Source organism: Mustela nigripes, chromosome 9 (assembly GCF_022355385.1).
Source record: "Mustela nigripes isolate SB6536 chromosome 9, MUSNIG.SB6536, whole genome shotgun sequence".
Taxonomy (NCBI): domain Eukaryota; kingdom Metazoa; phylum Chordata; class Mammalia; order Carnivora; family Mustelidae; genus Mustela; species Mustela nigripes.
The window spans coordinates 7,926,980-7,946,330 of record NC_081565.1 but is presented as its reverse complement, the minus strand read 5'-3'; the positions used below and the strand labels follow the sequence as shown (position 1 = coordinate 7,946,330).

The following is a 19,351-nucleotide window of genomic DNA, read 5'->3' as shown; positions in this document are numbered from 1 at the left end:
CGGCTCAACCCACTGAGCCACCCAGGCGCCCCTACAGTCCATTTTTTACCTTTCAACTTTCTTTACGGTGTTTTTTGATAAAGTTTTTATTGTTATTTCTTAAAAGTTAGTCAAATCTATTTATTCCTGCTATTGATGCTTAATTAGAAAGTAATTTCCTAATGTGTTCATCTCCAATTTCTCTTAGGTTTGTTGCTTTAAAAACAATTTCTCTTCAGGGCGCCTGGGTGGCTCAGTGGGTTAAAGCCTCTGCCTTCATTCAGCTCAGGTCGTGATCCCGGGGTCCTGGGATCAAGCCCTGCATCGGGCTCTCTGCTTGGCGGGGAGCCTACTTCCTCCTCCCTCTCTGCCTGCCTCTCTGCCTACTTGTGATCTCTGTCAAGTAAATAAATAGAATCTTTAAAAAAAAAACAAAACAACAACAAAAAAAAATTCCTCTTTAATCCATTAATCCAAATTACCTCATTTTTAAGGGAACCTATTAACAGCTCTCTTGTATTGGATCGGCATAATGGACAATTACGGCCAGGAGAAGAAAAACCATCTGTGAACGATCTCAACCACACAGTGTGTGGGTCCCCACAGCTGATCTCTTGTTCCAGAAAGTTCAGGGTGGGAATCAGGCATGTGTGGATGCTCAGGAAAGCTCTGCAGGTGGTTCTGACAGACAACCAAGGATGAGAGCCTCCGCCTCACCTGGGGGCACGCTGCCAGCTCAGCCTCCCCTACTCCAAAGTCCTCAGTGACTTTGTGTCAAGTTTATTGACTTGTGTTTGTGTCAAGTTTAAATGCCACTGCCTCGTGTGCGGGGCCTTTCAGAATCTGGTTTAACCATATTTACTCAATCATGTTGACAGCAGGAAAAACTGGCATGATTTTCAGAATGGCAACTGTCTTTGCTAAATGTCCTGTGTCCATTTTATGGTCGGCTGGCGGGCGGACACAGCCCGTGATGAGTGCAGCGGAACAAGGTGGGGTGTGGCCCAGGCTTTAGGCTTCCAGGCAGGTGGCAGTGAGAGTCGAGCTGGGAAATCTGGGGGCCAGGGGGCAAGACACTGATGTTGTTAAATCACTTACCCTAGGTGTGTTTGTCCTCATTTTGTAGGAAGCCATATCAGATAGTGTTCAAAGGAGGACTTTGGAGGGAGCCCTACCCAGGTTCAGGTTTCTTTTTACTTGTCATGTGTGTGGCCTTGGTCGAGTTGCTTAACCCTCTGACTCTTGATAAACTCCTTTGTAGAATGACATAACACCTAACTCACAGGACTGATGTCAGCTTTAAAGGAACTAATTTATGCAAAGTGCTAAAAAGAGCTTCTGGCACAAAGCTTTACCAAATGGCAACTTTTCCGGGCAAAAGTGATTCACATTTATGGGCAAGTTCTCAACCTTTCCCTTGTCTTACCTCATTAAAATTCTAGCTTGACCCATTCAGTTTTTCCTCCTCCCCTACTACCCTCCCAGCAAGGTCCTGCCTTGCTTTTTTGCATTTTTGAGCTACAGATTTAGGAAGAGAGAGACTGAAGAGAACAGTAGGTACACGGGGCGCTGGTTAGAACCGGCCGATAAAAAATTTTAAGGGGCTGCTTACAGAGACACCTACTTTGGATGAGGGAGGCTAATAGGTATCCCTGTTGTTTTTGTTGCTCAGGGATATATTTTAAGAAATATACCTGTTACCTTTTGTGACTCTGTGGTGATCAAGAAATACAGTTAATGAACTTGAGTTATTTTAAATCACCATTGCTGCACTATGTCATTTTGGCTGCAGCCTTTCATAGAGCTGAGCCACAGACGAGCTATGGTATTGGCAGGGTTACACAGTCGGACTGAATTTGAAAGGCAAATTCTAAAGATCAAAGATGGTCAACGTTGAAGGGAACCATAGACATCACGTAAGTTTGCCTCCCAGAGCGCGGGGCTTCAGGTGTGGCCCCTGGACCAGCAGCATCCACTAGCTCGAGATGCAAATTCCCGAGCCCAGCCCCAAGTGTCCTGAATCAGAATCTCTGGGGACAGGGCTCAGGAAACTGTGTTTGGAAACCAGGGCACTCTCGTCTCATACAGTGGTCCTCAGTCCTCACATAGAGAATCACCAGGAGGGCTTCTTGAAAAAGGTCCTCGGACCTCACCCCCACAGATTCTGCTTCGCTAGGTGGCGGCGGGTCTATGAATTATATTTCTAACAAGCTTACAGTACTGCCGGCCCAGGGACAGACTTTGAAAACCACCCCACTAGGGCAACGCAGGCATCTTTCCTATAACAGCCCTCCCAGCTGGTCACCTTCTGCTTATTATGTCTAAGGTCAAGGAGCCCATACTGTAAGCCTCTTTGTTATTGGGCAACCTCTGTTGCCTTTCCCTAACAGCCCAGTCAAAGTCTGCCTCGTTATGCTGACCACCCATCATTCATGATTCTGCTTTGACAGCTGCTTGCAGCAACAGTGCCTGGGGTGGTGATGTCAGGTGAAAAGCGGGGGCTCGGACTGTGGGGCACAGACTCGGTGGTCAAGCGGTTCTTATTCCTGGCATCCAGTTGTGATCATCGAGCAGTTCTTGAGCTGTGAGCGGGACCAGTAAGCCTCACATCTTTTCTGATTGGTGCCTGACCAGTTGTTAATACCCTTTAAGATTATCAAGGTCGGTGAATGACGAGCAGAGAAAAAGGATTGGTTCGCGGAATTTGCAAAATCGTGGAGTAGACCAAGCAAGCTCTGGGAGGGGGTAAATCCAGGTGTTCCGATTACGTCATCTGGAGGCTTTCTTCATCTTCTGGTGGGCTTTGTTTTCAAGGTCTTTCCTCCTGGAGGCAAAGAAAGTTAACTGTTTCAGGCTTACTTTGTTCCAGCGTACGATCCCAGCAGCAAGACCCTGCCTCTCTCTCAGTATTTCCAGAGCACGTTTCCCACGCTTGACATTCATTGGCTCTCTTGGATTGTATGCTCATCCATGAACCAGTCTTTTCGGCTAGAGGGGGGTAAAACATACTCCTTTGGCTGAGCTGTAGGGTCAAGTGCCCAACGGGGAACGGGGAGACTGGATCACTTCCATCTGTAGACACCAAGAGGCAGTGACAGCCCAAAGGAAAAACTGCAGTGCTATTACCAGAAGAAGTGGAATGGATACTGGGTTAGGCACCCCCCACCCCAGAAAAGTGCCATTACATCTGGGAAGCTTTCCAAACTACATACCCAGATGCCACCCCAGAGTTCCAACACTAGGTTTTCTGTATGTATATATATATATATATATACATAAAATATATATATATTTTAGTTCTCATTGTAAAAGGCTACCTTAGTTGAGCGTTTAAAGTATGCTTACTAAGTTTAGCCACAGTGGGTGCAGAGCCCCACAGAGACGGGATTTTGAATCACAAATAGAAAACATATTTTCTGCTTTCTTAAATACTGCTTCCTACATAGTGGCTTCCTTGTTAGTAATGCATATAACCTACACCTTGTGAGAACAAATTTGGTGCCAAGACAAATGCTTGCTTGTTCCTGAACATGACTTTTGAGGCCAAGATGGGATCCAAAAGGAACAATTACCCATTATGCATTGCGTTGCCTTCTTCTTCCTGTGTTTGTCCTGACTTTCAGATTCTTGGATTTTTTTTTTCTTTTTCTCCAGGAGACTCTTGTCCCCCCGCCAGGTAGTTTTGTAAACAATTATTTTAATGTGGACTGTTTTCATGTTCTTCATTTCTTTATATTATATAGTTATTCTTCTTGTCTATGCTGGGCCTTTAAGTATTTAATCACAAATAAATCTGCTGCTGTCAGTTTTCTTTTGGAAAAACAGCAGTCTTCCTGGGAAGGATTATTAAGAGCTGTCTTGTATTAGGCTGACATAATGGGCTCTTAGGGCCAACAGAAGAAAATTAATTTTCATATTATGTCTGTTCTCCTAAGAGAAGGGAAAAAACAACTTTTATTATTCACCAAGAGTTTAAGTTAATACAAACCAGCTTCCCTTCTCAGAGGAAGACAATAGTCAAATTCGTTTTGCTTTAGGAGGTTAATATGAGAAATTATGTTTGGTTTCTGGTTTTCAGAGCTGAAGATCTGAACAGAGATGGAGGCCAACAAACAATGCTGTTAGAAAATGATAAGAAATTTGGCCTGGACAGTGAGACTCACTGCTGGTTTTCCTGTGGGGGGAAAAATTCTAAAGCAGCACATGCAAGCGTAGAGGTGTGGGAAAATAGGAGCCACGCATCTGCTTGTCTCTAGAACTGGAGTCTTAGAGGACAGGAAGCGAATGGGAGCCAGCAACCGAGGTGCCGCTGCCCAGGGAGGTTTTGGTTAAAGGCTCTCCTGTAGGATTGCTTGTAAAAGTTAAAACAAACAAACAAACAAAAAAAGTCCATTGGGAGCATATCAATACAATACTAGTAATTTGATACCAAAAAGATTAAAAAGATAGATAGCAATCTCTGTTTTCTGACTTGAAAAGATATTTAGGATGCTCATATGTGTTAAATGAAAAGGACCAGGTGGCTTCTGGTGATAACAAGTGTGTAGAATTACAAATAGAATTTTAAATTTTTCTAGTAGCTGTATCTTTTTTTTTTTTTTTTAAGTGAGCTCCACGCCCAATGTGGGGCTTGAACTCATGACCTGGAGATCCAGAGTCGTATGTTCTACTGACTGAGCCAGCCAGGTACCCCCTCTATGAGCCGTAACTTAAAAAGTAAAAAGAAACCGGTGAAATTAATTTTAATAGTTTATTTTGTTTAACTCAATATATCTAAAATGTGACCATTTTAACATGTAATCAGTATTAAAAATAAGGAAGATAATTTACTTCTTCTTTCGGTACTTTCTTTGAATTCTGGCTGGTGCATATTTTACACTTGCAGCACCTCAGTTCAGACTAGCCGTATGTTAAGTCCTCAGTAGCCATGTGTGGCTGTGGCTCCCGCAGCGGACTGTGCAGAGATGGAGTTCAGGTAGGAAGTTTTTGAAAGAGCGCACCAAAGTTTTTGTTTGTCCCATAGTGTGACTGAATCATAGTGAAATAGGGAAAGGAAAAAATTGTGGGGAAGAAAAAGATACCAGGAGACTTTAGGGAAAAGAAATCACTTAGGTTTATTAGGAAGGACGACTATGATTTGATGGACTTTTATTAACTGTTCACATAAACCCCAAGTAAGATTTAGACTTTGAGGGGTGCCTGGGTGGCTCAGTGGGCTAAAGCCTCTGCCTTTGGCTCAGATCATGACCCCCCCACATCGGGCTCTCTGCTCAGCAGGGAGCCTGCTTCCCCCTCCCTCTCTGCCTGCCTCTCTGCCTGCTTGTGATCTCTGTCTGTCAAATAAATAGAATCTTTTTTAAAAAAATAAATAAATAATTTTTTAAAAAGATTTAGACTTTGAGACTTAAATGTGAAAACATTGTGTCATGGATACATGATGTAATTAATTTTTTTTTTAATTTTGGGGAAATCAAGATAAATTAACAGTTTAAGGAAAAAACAAAAAACAGGCCTGGTTTTCTGTGTCAAATTCTACTGATAGGTCAAACAAGAAGAACTTAAACTTGGGTTTAGCATCAAGGGCTCCTTGGTGGCCTTTTGACAAGAGCTATTTCTTTGGAACAGTGAGGAGGAAAGTCTCACTGGCCGGACTTCAAGAGATAAAGGAAAGGGGACTGGAAACCGTCTAGTCAGCTCTTCTTAGGAGCAGAAGGGCTGTGAGTCAAAAACTTGTTGGTTTTATTTGGTTTTGATTTGGGGTTTTCCACTTTTGTTTTATAAAGATGTTTATATCCAGTGGGAATGATCGAGTAAAGAGGAAAGATTTCAGCAGGGGAAGGAGAGGTATTACTTGAAAAAGAGAAAAATGACAGAGGATATAATAGCTGCCTGCCCATATGAAAGTGTGTCAGATGAAAAGGAACCTGGCCCACTCCACTCTGCGTATGGCCCTGGGCTCGACCTGAAATCACGGTGGGTATGAAGGATAATCAGACAGACTGGGCTCCGCACATGAAAGCACATTCCGGCAGTCGGCGCAGCGCATGCCAGCATGGCTTCCTTCGAGACGCAGTAACATTTCTATTACTGGAGATGTGAAAGCATCTCTAGGTTAGACCAGTACTTCTCCACTCTTTTGTGTTTCGCGCACACTTCTGGAGACAAGAGCTTTTGGCGGCTCACTTGAAAAGGTACAAAGCCGCGTTAAGCTGGGCAGTGCCAGCCAGAGCATAATGGTCCCCCGCTCCTGCAGTGACCCGAGAAGCATCCCCAATTAGCGCCCGTTCTTTGGGTTGTCCTTTGGCACGTCTTTGCTGTTTGAGCAGAAACGCTTAGTGCCACAAGCAAGCTCGCTTGTGTATTCAAAAGGCAAGATTTCCACATATTCCAAAAAAGTACATAGCCTCTGGTTCTTGCCCCTGGAGGATGTGCCCACCATTGCATACCCACCAGAACAAAATCCCGCCCCACTGTGTGCTCCGCACAGGGTCCCATGAGCTGTTAAGCTGAAAATCCAGTCTGGCAAAGATCGCTCTAAGACTAGCAGTCAGGAATCGGTTGCTTACCACAGAACCACTCTACCTAGTATAAGCAGAATGAAATTTAGTAGTGACATAGGGAATTAAGTGCTTATAAAGCAGACTCTAGTCTGAGCCCCCCAGGAATGATTCCTAGGCCCCAGAAACCACCATGGTCTGCCAGGACTGAGAAGGCTACCATCTCTACCAGAAGCTGATGGGGCAAGAAGCTGCCAGCCCCTGATTTGACCGCAGAGCCACACTGCCAACTCTGCCTTGATCCCAAAGCTGCCACTGTGGCTCCAGAAAGCCATGGAATCAAGAAGTCACTGACTCCGGAACCACCACAGCTCTGTCACGACCTACAGGAGAAAGACGGCGCCCTGCATCCTCTTTGTGAATCCGCCAGGCTTCGTTCTGAGTGAGAGGCTCTCATGGGCGCATCTGAGGTGCGGAATTTTAATTCATCTCCATAACCCTAAACTGCAAAGAAGGATAGAGCCTTGACGTTTTAGCTTTCTAACTTTTGTGCCCTGGAATGGGGCTGAAAAGGCCTTCTGCGGTGTCTGCCGCAGACAGCATCTTTCCCCAATCACAGGAAAAATAAGTTAGACACATTGATCAAAAGTTAGTAGCATGCTGGTGAAGGTTCCCGTCCAGAGGTAAAAACGAGAAATCAGGCCACAGCTCGGTGCTTGAAGCGCAATGTACGTATCAGCGAGTCTATAGTGAGCACAGACGGGACTTAGGACATTATGTATTTTTGATGACGGGGAAGAAAAGTGTCTTTAGAAGGCCTGCTAGCCGGTAAGTATTTTCCAGTGTCAGGGCCGTAGCTTAGCCCGGATTGATGTTTTGCAGATGGACTGTCTTTGCTCCATGCACTTGTCACAGTCCTCACAAAGTAGCTGCCTGTCAGTGATGGGCAAAGAAATAGAGCAGGTCCCGCCGTGGTCTGACTCAAGCCACCAGTGACCTCATTCAAGAGCCGCCAAAACAGTCTCACATCGTCTCCCTTTTCCAAATGACTATTTCCCTCCTGGTTTGGCGCTCACACAGTCACTCACTCGGCAGCCATTGAGCACTTCTGTGTGCCAGGCACTAGGGATACACTGTGACTAGGACAAGTGGGGTTCCTGCTCTCCTGGAGCAAACGTTCTAGTGGAGGGAGGAGACAAGGTATCCGCAAACAAATGCATAACATTTGGAGACAGAGCGAATCTGCCTTCTGGTGCCCCGAGCTCTGCTCCCGTGGCCGCGGAGCTGGTTTGAAGAAAGGCGAGAATGACGATTTGCACTTGGTTTAAGGTTGCTTTCAGCCAACAGTCAGAGCACAGACCAACGCACAAGGTCAAGTATGCAGGGGAGTGGATGTGGCTCCCAGAAGGTGTCCGGGTTCCTCAGGGGATTTCAGCAGCTCTGCAGCAGAAGGCGCTTGTACCAGGGGCCTATTGGCCACTTGGAAGGAGCCAGACCTGAGACCTTGTAGCCTTTCATCTCTGATACGTGTCAAAAATCTTCTGGTCTGTCCTTTTCATTTGCCTTTTGCAAACCTTTTTTCATAGGTCCTGTGCTAGTTTATTCCCGCATGTTCCTTCTGGAATTGAAGCAGTTCTGTCTAGGTCTAGGTTTCCGCATTAACGACATGGGCAGATTCACCTTGACCCCCCCATCCCTGGTCATCCGAGCAATGGGGAAGCTTCTCTTTCGGAGCTGGAGCTAGAGGACCGGCCCGGACGCTCCTCGGGAAGCGGGAAGGGTCCAGAGACAAGTGGGAATGTGCCATCTGTTCTTCCTCCCTCCTCAGACTTTCCCTCCCATCTGCCAGGCTCCTGTGCCTGTGGGGCTTACGGGCCCATGGCAGGACTCACATCGAATTTCCAACCCCTGCTCCTACCCTCCACTTCAGAGCAAACAGGCCCCTCCAAAAACAGCCTGGGTCAGAGTGATTTCCCAAGCATCATCTTCTGGTGGACTCAAATGTCCCTTTGGCTAGTATCTTTCAAGAAAGTCAAATGATTCTTAGGGTTCACTTTTTCCTCTCGCCTTCACCCTTTCCTCAGATTAGGCCAGCCCTTGTTATTAGCACACTGGGCCAGCGGAAATAAAAAAGAGAGAGAGAGAGAAGAAGAAACAGCTTCTTCCCAGTCTAGCTCCTGCTTCCAGCCTTCATTCCTCCAAATCAGGTGTTGTCAGGCCTTTCAAGCATTCTTGCCCATGTCCCTCGCCGGGAGCCGGGTGCCTGGGACTCGGAGGTCGCTTTCATTTTGTCCTACACGGATTATACACAGCAGACCCTCAGAGCGTGGAGTTGAGCCATTCTCTTCTTTCAGCAAGTTTCTTCTATATACTGAGCCATTTTTGCTCATCTCCACGGGTTCCAAGGAGTTTTGCCAATGAACACGTGCTCTGCCATCCTTCCAAGAAGTTTCTCAGCTGTTAGATATATCCAGCAGTGAGACCGCAAAGCTAAAATGTCAGGAGATGAAGAGGCACATACATTTTTGAAAATTGGGAAGGTAAGACTAAGAAAACCTAACAAGTGAATAAAAAGATTAAAACTCATCTGTGAGTTTTAATCTGTGATGGGACAGAATCAGAAGAGCTAGAAAATGAAGTTCAAGAATTAGCCGAAAGGATGGAAAAGAATGAAACTTCACAAGTAAAGTTATGGCAAAAAATAGATTTAGGTATGTTTAAACAGACTTTTTTTTTTTTTAAGATTTTATTTATTTATTTGACAGAGAGAGAGATCAAAAGTAGGCAGAGAGGCAGGAGGGGGCCGGGAGGAGAAACAGGCTCCCCACCGAGCAAGGAGCCTGATGCAGGGCTCCATCCCAGGACCCTGGGATCATGACCTGAGCCTAAGGCAGTAGCCTAACACACTGAGCCACCCAGGCGCCCCTGTTTAACCAAACTTTTAAAGATTCAAGGGCTGGAGAATCACGTGCTAAGACAGTGAAATAACCTAAGTATTTAAAGATTAAAATAAGCGAAAAGGTGAAATGTAAGCAACACATAAGGTTCTCTCGTTCTAGAGTTGTACCTGTAGGGGTGCCCAGTTGGCTCAGTCAGAAGAGCACGCGACTCGGTCTCAAGGCCCAGGTGGGGTGTAGAGATTACTTAAATAAAACTTAAAAAAAAAAAAAAAGTTGTACCTGTAGTGACTGATGTACAGAGATGTCTAAGACTATGATTAGGTAGGAAAGCAGGTCATGGAATGTCATGCTGTCTCCAGACGTAGGTCACACGGAGCGTCACAGGTAGGGAACAGAGCGCTGGGGAGCGCACCGCTGTGTTAACGGGCGGTGGGAAGGGAGCGGAGGTAAGGATGCTGGGGGTCCCATCACATCCCCCCCAGGTCCTCTCACCGTTTCTGGCTGCCTCTCCCTTCCCCTCTTCGGCGCGCTTTGGCTCAGGCACCCACACCAGCCCTCATTCCCCTGCAGTTGCTCTGGGTATATGTGTACTAGGGGGTTCGCCCCCCAACCCCACCATGGCACTCCACGCCTTGGCTCGGGCTGTGTGCCTGGAGGGACACTGTCCAACATATAAAGCGAGCTATGTAGGTGATTTTACATTTCCTAGTAGCCACATTAAAATTAATTCTAATTTCCTTAGACTTTTATCTTCAACATGTAATCGATATAGAAATTCTGAATGAAATGTTCTAAATCTTTTTTTCACGTGTATTACATCTTGGAAATCAGCGTGTATTTTCATGTTTCCACACCTCTCTCTGCCCACATATGCGTTGCTTATTGTCATAGGTGGCCACTCAGGACAGCTCAGCTCACCCAAACTGGAGCTGCCCCCCAGGGGACTCTGCCTGCAAAGAAACCATACATCCCCACTCTGCTTCCTCTACTCCCTTATGGCTTTTTTTTTAGGAGCACTTTCTTAATAATTTTTTTGCATGTATTGTGGTTGTTGTTAGGAGTAGTAGTAATTTTTTAAAAATCTAGAAGGTTAAAAGGAAACAAAAAGTTATCTCTAACCCAGAAGCCCTGCTTTGTGGTTGGTTTGTTGATTGCCAGGGCAGCCGCAAACTCTAGGGAGCCTGGATTTCAGAACACTTGGGGGGGTGGGGCAGACGGGGTGTCCACAAAGTAGAGAACAACTGATAACACCCCAGGAACCTGGCTTCTTGCCATCGGTCAGGTGTGGAAAGCTTGAGCCTTTGTGGTCGATCCAGTTGCTGCTGAGATCAGTAGCCTCAAGCCATCCTAGGGTGAGATGATCTGGGAAGTCTGGCTCAGGTATGCAGCACGGGGCTTCCCGGGCCCACAGCAGACCACGGGGGGAAGTTGGGTCAGGCTCAAAGAGGAAGGAGAGACGGGCCTGGCAACAGAGAACTTTCTTCATGTGGAACATGCCCGCAGCCTAGCTGGGAAGACAGTAGCAGCTGGGGAGTGGGCGGAGACTCCCTTCCCTTGGCACCCAGCTCGGAGGCGGGATGCTGGTTCCCTCCGCAGGTGCCTCCTCCTCCGGGATCACACGGCTTGAGCTGGTCCTTACGAAGAAGGCATTCTAAGGAGTCCCTTTTGACCAAAGTGCCTTCAAAGATGGCTTTTGATTTCTGTTTTTGCATTTGCAAGGAACTGGATTTAGTTTGTTCATTTGTCTGGCACTGGAGGCAGAGTGGGGGGGGGGCGGTGAGGGAAGAAGGGGGGCTGCTTATTGGCTCAGAAAATAATTCCAGTCCAGAGCTGAGATACCTGCATGTTCCCAACGAAGCAGCCCCTTCATCCCAGAACCACCTCTGCCACCTTCCTCACTGTGTCCTCAGAGAAAGGAGCAGGCAGGTTGCCGGAACACATTTCTCAGTTTATTCTCACAGGCAGCTCATTTACTTATCCTCCAGGCCTTTGTTGCTCGCATACTGTATGTGCCATTGGTCTCGAAGGGTCGGTTTGGTCCTTTCTGTCTATAGTGTCGTTGCCAGTGTAGGCCCTTTTAATGGCTTTTCTTGCATATTTTAATTGGAAATAAGGAAAGAAATCCATGCACCCTTGGACTCACCTAGTGATGGAGGTGCCCCCTCTAGCTTATCTCCAAAAGCACTCCCGAGAGAACTGTCTCTTGCTGAATGAGTGTTGCCGTCCTGAATGAGTCTGTCATGGCTTGAGTGCTCAATGGTCCTCTTTTTACCTTGGACCCCTCTCACTTGACTTTGTGGATGACATCGTTCAGTACAGAGGGAGAGGACAGGATGGCTCGGGGGGCCCCAGGGACACACGCCTTCCTTCCCCACAGCATGCACCGGTACCGCTCTGCGCAGTCTCGGGGGAGGGGGCGTCCAGGTCTTGGAAGGGCCTTGGCTTTGCTCCTCCCGACTTCCTCATGGGGCTGGCCTCGAGGTGGGAGTGCCAGCATCGGCCGGTGACTGGCCAGCCATCCGTCTTCTCTGCTCTCAGTGCCTCTCCCACCTCCTTCTGCTGCAGCTCGGCGCCTCAGCCTCCAGGCCCACCGATGGATCCGCTGAGCAAGGGGTCCTGTCGGAGTCAGATGGCGCAAACCCTTCTATGGAAAGCCAAGTCGTCTCTGTCCTTCGGCATCCAGCCTCTGCAGTCATGGCCAACAGAAGACCCTGAAGTAGAGTCCCAGGTCAACCTGTAAGTAAGTAGAAGAAACATCATCTTTTGGGGCCCATGTTCAGTCTATCCTGAAATCCCTTTGTGCTCAGGAAGAAAATACTTTTTACTTTTTTGGGGAGAATGGGGAGGGGAGTGGGCAGTGAATGTTTGGTTCAGAGATTTCCTTTCTGTTCTCCATGATCCCTTCCTCGTGTATTTCTTTATTTGCTTGGCAGTAGTCACGGAGCCCCACTCTGGCCAGGCCCTGTGTCAGGCATGGTGAGCACAATAGATTCATTTCCTGTCTTCAGGGCATTTGCAGCTCTTGGGACAGATAGCCCTTCATCAAAGAATCACGCAAATGCATACTAACAAATCGTGACAAGTGCTATGAAATGTGTTGCCTTGATTCAATAAACATTGAGAGAATGCCTTCTGTGCGCCAGCAGCATCTTGGGGATATAAGAGAACAAGGAAGTGTACTTACCCTTGAATAACAAATCCTATCTACAAGGGGGAAAAAATCCAATATTATTTAGAGGAAGTGATAATAATAAGGATAGTATAACTAATAGGGACTCAAGTCCCATAGGGTGGTAACCGCGTTTCCTGTTTACTCCTGACTCCTCGGGCCTTTGTTCTGATGTACAAAAATATCTGCTGGATGAATGAATAAATGAATGAAGACCATACGAAACAGGGAGCTTAGTTCCCCAGGGAAGCAACTAGGTGCAAAAATATGATGGACTTATGAACAAATGAGATGCCTCATCGATTCAATGTGACAAATATTGCTGTACCCAGTGCTTCTGTGAAACTAGTTCATAGCTGGAGGCTATGATCACCTGACAGGATCACCTGACAGCCCCCCCCCCATTCCGATTCAGTGGCTCTGAAGGTGGTAAATGGACTCTTTAAATCGTGTATTTGCCTTCACGGAACTTATGGCCTATCCAGGGAGATAGGTCACCAAATAACTCCAGTCCTGCTTGAAAAGAACCCAGTATAAAGTGCTTCAGCAGTAAGTTCTCTGCTGGAGCGCAGGGAAGGAAAGGGGTAACAGCCAAGATCAGCCTGGTAGGATAAGCTGTAGCCAGGACAGGAGCAGGGGAAGAGACCACTTGAAACAGGGAACTGCAGAGCTAAGGCTAAGATCCATGAAAAGTGTGTTTCAGCAGCGCCGACAGGTGTAAACCAGTGGTTCTCAACGCTGACTGCACGTGAGAATCAACCCCGGGAGCTTTAAGAACAAGGGAGCTGCGTCATTCCTCCAAGATTCCAGGTTCTGGGGTGAGACACAAACACCAGGCCCTTATAAAGCTCCCCAGGTGATTCTCACATGCCGCAAAGCTGAGAAACGCTGCTTTCCCGAAGGCGACCCGAGGTAAATAAATACAGAAGTTAGAAGCAGCTCCTACGCCTCGCCAAGGGGGTCTGAACTTTCCAACTCAGGCAGTGGAGGGCTTTGATAGCCTTTATGATATGAAGAGATGATGCAGTTTAAAAAGTACAAGGTTCAGGGGCGCCTGGGTGGCTCAGTGGGTTAAGCCTCTGCCTTCAGCTCAGGTCATGATCTCGGGGTCCTGGGATCGAGCCCTGCATTGGGCTCTCTGATCAGCAGGGAGCCTGCTTCCCCCTCTCCCTGCCTGCCTCTCTGTCTACTTGTGATCTCTCTCTGTCAAATAAATAAATAAAATCTTTAAAAAAAAAAATGCACAAGGTTCAAATCGTTTCGAAAAATTCATGATTGCCAGTTCTGTCGTGGATTCTTGGAGGGCTTTTCAGAGTGACCACCGCACCTTCCATAAATGGCCCTTTAATGAGAATAGGAGATTTAATCTGAAACTGAAACCTAAAATTTCAGTAAATACTGAGTTATCTGGGCAGAATGATCCTGTCGCTGGCCAAGAAGGGCAGTAAGACAGGGGCGCCATCCACCGAGGGTGAGAGGATGACCCTTTGCAGTCCTCCCGAGCTCCCAGCGGGAGCTGGTCCACACTAGGCACTTCTGGTGCCGCCTCTTTCCTAGACTACAAGTCCCACAGTGCTCTGCGCTCATGGCGCAGTCTGCGGGGGAGAGCCTATGAGATGCAGGGGAAGCTACCAAATTGGCATCTGGAAGGCCCTATTGGTAAGTTGTCTGGTTAAGGGTGGGCCCAGGCTGTGGTGATTGGCGGCCGCCCGGCTGGCTGGGCTGCAGGGAGAGGGGGTTAGTGAACCGAGTCCGGATCGAGGACTGGACCCCAGCCAGACTCAGGGGCCGGACTTGAAACTGATTTTACCAGGAGTCTGATGTTGGATTCCCTCTGGAAAACGGGCTAGAAAGATGTATCTGCAAGAACCGCTGCCGCTCTGTAGGCCCCTCATTCATTCATTAACTCATTCATTCAGCAATATTTATTGATCTCCTGTGTACCAGGCACGTGTGCAAAAATTCTAAATGCGTTTTCTCATTTGGTTTTCATGAAAAACCCAATGAGGTGGCTACTGTTAGCTCCATTTTACAGATAAGGGAACTGAAGTCCAGAAGGGTTGAGACATGTCCAAGACAGCCTGTAAGTGACAGAGCAGGGATTTTGAACCTAGATTTGTCTAGCTCCAGTGCAGATCTGCTAACCTCAGGGTGCTCAGCCATGCAATCAGGAGCAAAGTGTTTATGCAGTGTAGGTGTCCACAAGGCTTCTTGGTATATGTGTGTGTGTGTGTGTGTGTGTGTATGCATACGTGTTCAAGTGAAGAATATAATAACAGTATCTTGCGGGACACCAATCTGGACAGATTCTGATATCAGACAATTCACTGAGCATCTGTGTGCTCTGCTGAACCCTTGCTAGGCACTGGGGATGCTGAGAAAGCCTCTCCTTCGAGATGAAGGGGGCTGAGGAAAGTGCTGTTCCCTAGGGCAGTGCCAGGAGATTTCCCAGTGGAGGGATTACCCAAGGAATAGAGCTTTACAGGGCAGCGGTGGGAGAGGACTTCCCAGACAGAGGTGACCATATGTGCAAAGGCCAGCAGCATCAAAGCACTCTGTTTAGAGAACTGTGAACAGTCTCCTTTGGCCAGTGCTGCTTGAGGAGGGGTGGGTGGTGAGCCTGGGAAGGTAGACAGAAGCCTACTTAACCACTGGGGAGTGGGAGGCCTTAACCACCCACTAAGAAGTTTGCTTTTGAGTCTGCAGGCTGGGCCATAGCATGATCAGATTTGCTAATTGGAAAAATAACTGGTGTCAGTGGGCAGCTGAGTTGCCGCAGGATAAGGCTGGTGGCAGGGGACCCTATTAGAATGGCCAGCGAAGAGATACAAGCGTTCTAATGAGTGGCAAGAACCACGGGGATTGATTCAAAAGATATTAGCGAGGAAGATTAGAGTGGAACATGTGTGGGAGGTGGGGTGAGTAAGTGACCCTCGGAGTTTTGACGTGGGCAGCTGAGTGGTTGGTCTTGCCATTAATAAGCGGGCCCTGAGATGAGACAGTGCAAAGTCCAAGATAGAATAAGACAAAGGTCATTAGATAAATGCCATCAGTGCCTAAAAGGGGTCCAGTTACATCTCTGGGGCAAAAGATGCTTAGGAAAGTCTTTTCAGAGATGGTAACATGAAGTGGACCTTGAAAAAGGAGTGCCTCCCTTTCTTTTCATTTTCGGGACTACCTTTTAACAGGCAGAGATGGGGAAGAGGATGTTCTAGATGGCCAGATTTTGGTTTGCCTCTCATGTGGGGCAGTAGTAGGAAGTCTGGAAGTCAGATTGAGGGGCATGTTGTAAAAGATGTTGTACTTAATCCCTGGGCCACAGGGACCCTCCGAGTGTTGTATGAGATGCCCAAGTGTTGGTTTGAGCCCTGCTTTGGCAAAGGTAACTTCACAGCTGCATACAGCAACAAGGCTAGGAGCCAGAGAAGAGATGGACCAGGCTGCATCTTCTTGGTTATAAGTTAAATAAATCCAACTCAAAGTAGTTCAGGCCAAAAAAAGGAGACTGCCTGGGTTCACGTAACCAAACTAAGGAAAGGAGCGGATCTGGCCTCGGGGATGGCTGGATCCGAGGACACAAGGGCGGCTAGGCCAGTCCATTTCTCTCTCACTCCCACGTCCTCCGAATCCTTAGCCCTGCTTCTCTGCTGGCCTCCTTCTCTCCTACTGTCCATGAGTTGTCACCATGTAACGAGTGACATCTCAGGGAGCACGAAACTTGAGAGGAAAAATCTTTCCCATTCATTAGGAGAACCATGGGGAACGTCTGGGCCACGTGTCCACACCTGGTTTTGTGAGTGAGTAGGTTACGAGGGGCAGAAGTGCTGGTTCTTGTTTGGCCTGGTGAGCAGAGCAGCCTTGGAGAAGAAAAGGTGTCAGGAGGTAGGAGAACAGGATTCAGATGGGTCATGGAAGCCACTGGAGAGATTTCAAGATGTGGAGTGTTCTGTAACTGATCACAAAAATAACTTAGGAAGTTTTTTTAAAAAAAAAAATAGGGCTCATGGAACCTATTTGTTCGGAATCCCTTGTGGTGGGATGCAGGCGGCTGGCCCATGGTCTGGTGCAACCAGAGCTCTGCAGAGGGAGCTGCAGTCGGACAACCGAATGTGCTGATCAGACAGGTGTGGAGCACGTGTGACAAGAAGGCCATTTCCCTTGGGGGGGCGCGGGGCAGGCGGGAGGCCGAGCTCAAGACTGCAGAGTCTTCTTCCAGAGTCACTTCTCCCGACTCATAACCTTGTTTCGGCACCATCACCAACCGGAAATGTGGTAACATTTCTTCTGCGATGTGTTCAGTACATTAGGGGAAAACTCAGAAACGCTCTTAGAAAGATGGTTTTTAGGGCCATTCTGCCTTAAATGGACTTCAGGTGGAAGGGGAAGGAAGAAAGTTTGAAAAGTTTTTAACCCCCTCTGAATTATCTGCTAATTCTCTTTTACTCTGATTCGTGACAATATACTAGCAAAAAGTTGGATATCTTACAATGGGTAATTCAGACTTCATTTCCCTCACGAGGCTGAGTTGGCAGTCGTTTACTTTTTGATCTTTTGAGGAAAGTTGGCATGTATTTGGAAGCGTTTGTCTTCAAGGGATCATACAAATATCAGGCAGTTTTGTACTTGGACATTTTTAAAACAGCTTCCAAAGTCCTTGAAAAAACCTAGTTTGTTCCTGAATGAAGGGCCACTTAAACTTAAAACACAGGGCTAGAAAGTAAGCTTTTTGGTCTCCAGCTGGGGGAAATTCTGTTCCCCTGTCCTCTTGCTCCGCTTGCATGGAGGAAGGGGTTGGACCGCTGACTCGTCCCTCTCTCCTGTCCCCTCTCACCCTTGGGATGTGGTTGCGCACAGAGCTTGGGTGTTATCTCCCATCTTGTTTCCATCTGGAAGAACACACCCGAGTCCTCTGGAGACAGGCGTAGAGGCCTGCCTGCCTCAGTCTCCCCTGTTGGAGCTCGACGGTCCTGAGACAGCAGCTCCCCTGACAACCATCCAGGCAAGTAGCCCTTAAGTGGCCTCTTCCACGCTCTGACCAGGAGGGCTGGGGGACTGACACGAAGCCCCTTTGGCCATCAGGCTCAGCCACATTTGCCAGGGAGCTTCTGACAGGGAGGCAGTTGATACTTGATTTCCATTTGCATGACTCTTGTCCCTAAGTTTTAACCGATTCCAAACACGGAGAAGAGAGCGTTCTGGTTTACGGATAAGCTCCCACAGCTCCCACGATGGTGAGACAGGCAAGGATCAGTGAGGGTCTGGTTTAGTTTACTTTGCTCATTCTTCCCGGTCTTAATGGAGCATGGGGCACATAGAAAATGCTCACGAAATACTTGTTTGGCATCAAGTTTGAAGGGTGATAGAGCAGAGGTGCCCTCCAGGAGGCTTCTGTCTGCAGTGACGAGGGTCTGACAAACTCAGAGAACATGGAAGCGGAGAAGAGAGGGGCCTCGAGGGACTGGTTGACACCGTGGAATTCTACGCGCGCCCACGGGTGCAAACTGACAGACAAGCCTGGGTGCTGCAGCAGTGTTGGCAGAAGCAGAAGATTGAAAACCATTACTTAAAGGGAGTCAGTTAAATAAAATATGATGCATCCACTCAGTGGAGTGCTTTGTGGCCATAAGAAAGAATACTGGAGCTTTTCATTCAGGTACTGATCTGGAAAGATCTCCAAGATACACTAAATGAAAAAATAACAAAAACAAGGAGTAGAATTGTGTATTGCATGCTACCGTTTGGGGAAAAGGGAAAAGGAAACTTGCATTTTTCTTTGTCAGTGGCTCAGCGTCTCTTAGAGAACATAAGAGGAAACGGGGAGCTGAGGGGGGCAAGGAAAAGGGAGGCTTTCCCTGTACAACTTTCTAGGCTCTGTGGGCTTTGTACCAAGGCAGTGTGTTCTCTCTTCAAAGAACAAAATGCAAGTGCACGGATACAGACCCACAACTTTGAGAAGCAACACTGTGCAGGCAGCAGGAATGGCACTGGGCGACCCTCCCGATGCTGGATATGAGGGCAGACCTGGGCGATCGCCTTGAACCTTGTGCCTGGAGGGACTGACCGAGGAAAAGAGGACAGTGGGCTGAGCCGCACGCAGGAGTCGGTGTGAGTGTGGTCCGGGGCCGCGCGGCTATCTGTGGAACTAGAGTCCACCCGTAGTCCAAGTGTGCAGTTGGAGAGAAGGATCCAAATTGGAGCTTGGGGTTGGGGGTGGGGGGTTATTAGCTCAGAGGTGGTATTTGAAGACACAGGAGCAGGGCGGTCCCTAGGGAGGACGCTGGCCTGAATCAAAAGGAGTTCAAGCATCAAGTTGAAAATTGTATCGCTGCTTTGTGTGATCTGAGAACCAGGAGGAGTATGGTCTCACTCTGCCAGGACATCCTGGCCCTTTCCCAGGAGCTGAACCTGCCCATGGTGTGTGCTGGTCACCACGGGAGCTCAACAGCCCCCGGAGAAGAACAGCTAAAAGCCATCAGGTTTCCTAAGGAGGTTATGCCACTGCCAAAAATTGTATTCCTCTGACTATTCGTGTTTTCTATTCTTTCAAATTTTATAGTCCTCAAGGGCCAGGAACCCATTTTTGGTGCTCACCTCATCTCAAAGTACAGCACAGAACACTATAAGGACACACTATAAATAGTGACTCGATAGTATTATTCTTTTTAATCGTTGCTCTTACGGAGCAAAAAGAAATAGTTTTGGCTGCCCTGCCCTAAATTCGTCTAGCTAACACTCATTTTTAAAAGTCCCATTTTGGCCTTGGAAGCAGACTCGTTTTCTTGTCATCTCCTATAGTGATAAATGTT

At 47.6% G+C, this 19,351-nt stretch overlaps 1 protein-coding gene across 2 annotated transcripts in view; it reads left to right on the top strand.

Annotated features, from left to right (window-relative positions):
- Positions 1-19,351, top strand: part of GARNL3 (GTPase activating Rap/RanGAP domain like 3) — a 143,658-nt gene that overhangs the window by 3,173 nt on the left and 121,134 nt on the right. For both annotated transcript variants that reach the window (XM_059410765.1, XM_059410764.1), the window contains exon 2: positions 11,942-12,112. In XM_059410765.1, coding sequence (XP_059266748.1) covers positions 11,942-12,112 — 171 coding nt within the window. The remainder of the gene's footprint in view (positions 1-11,941; positions 12,113-19,351) is intronic.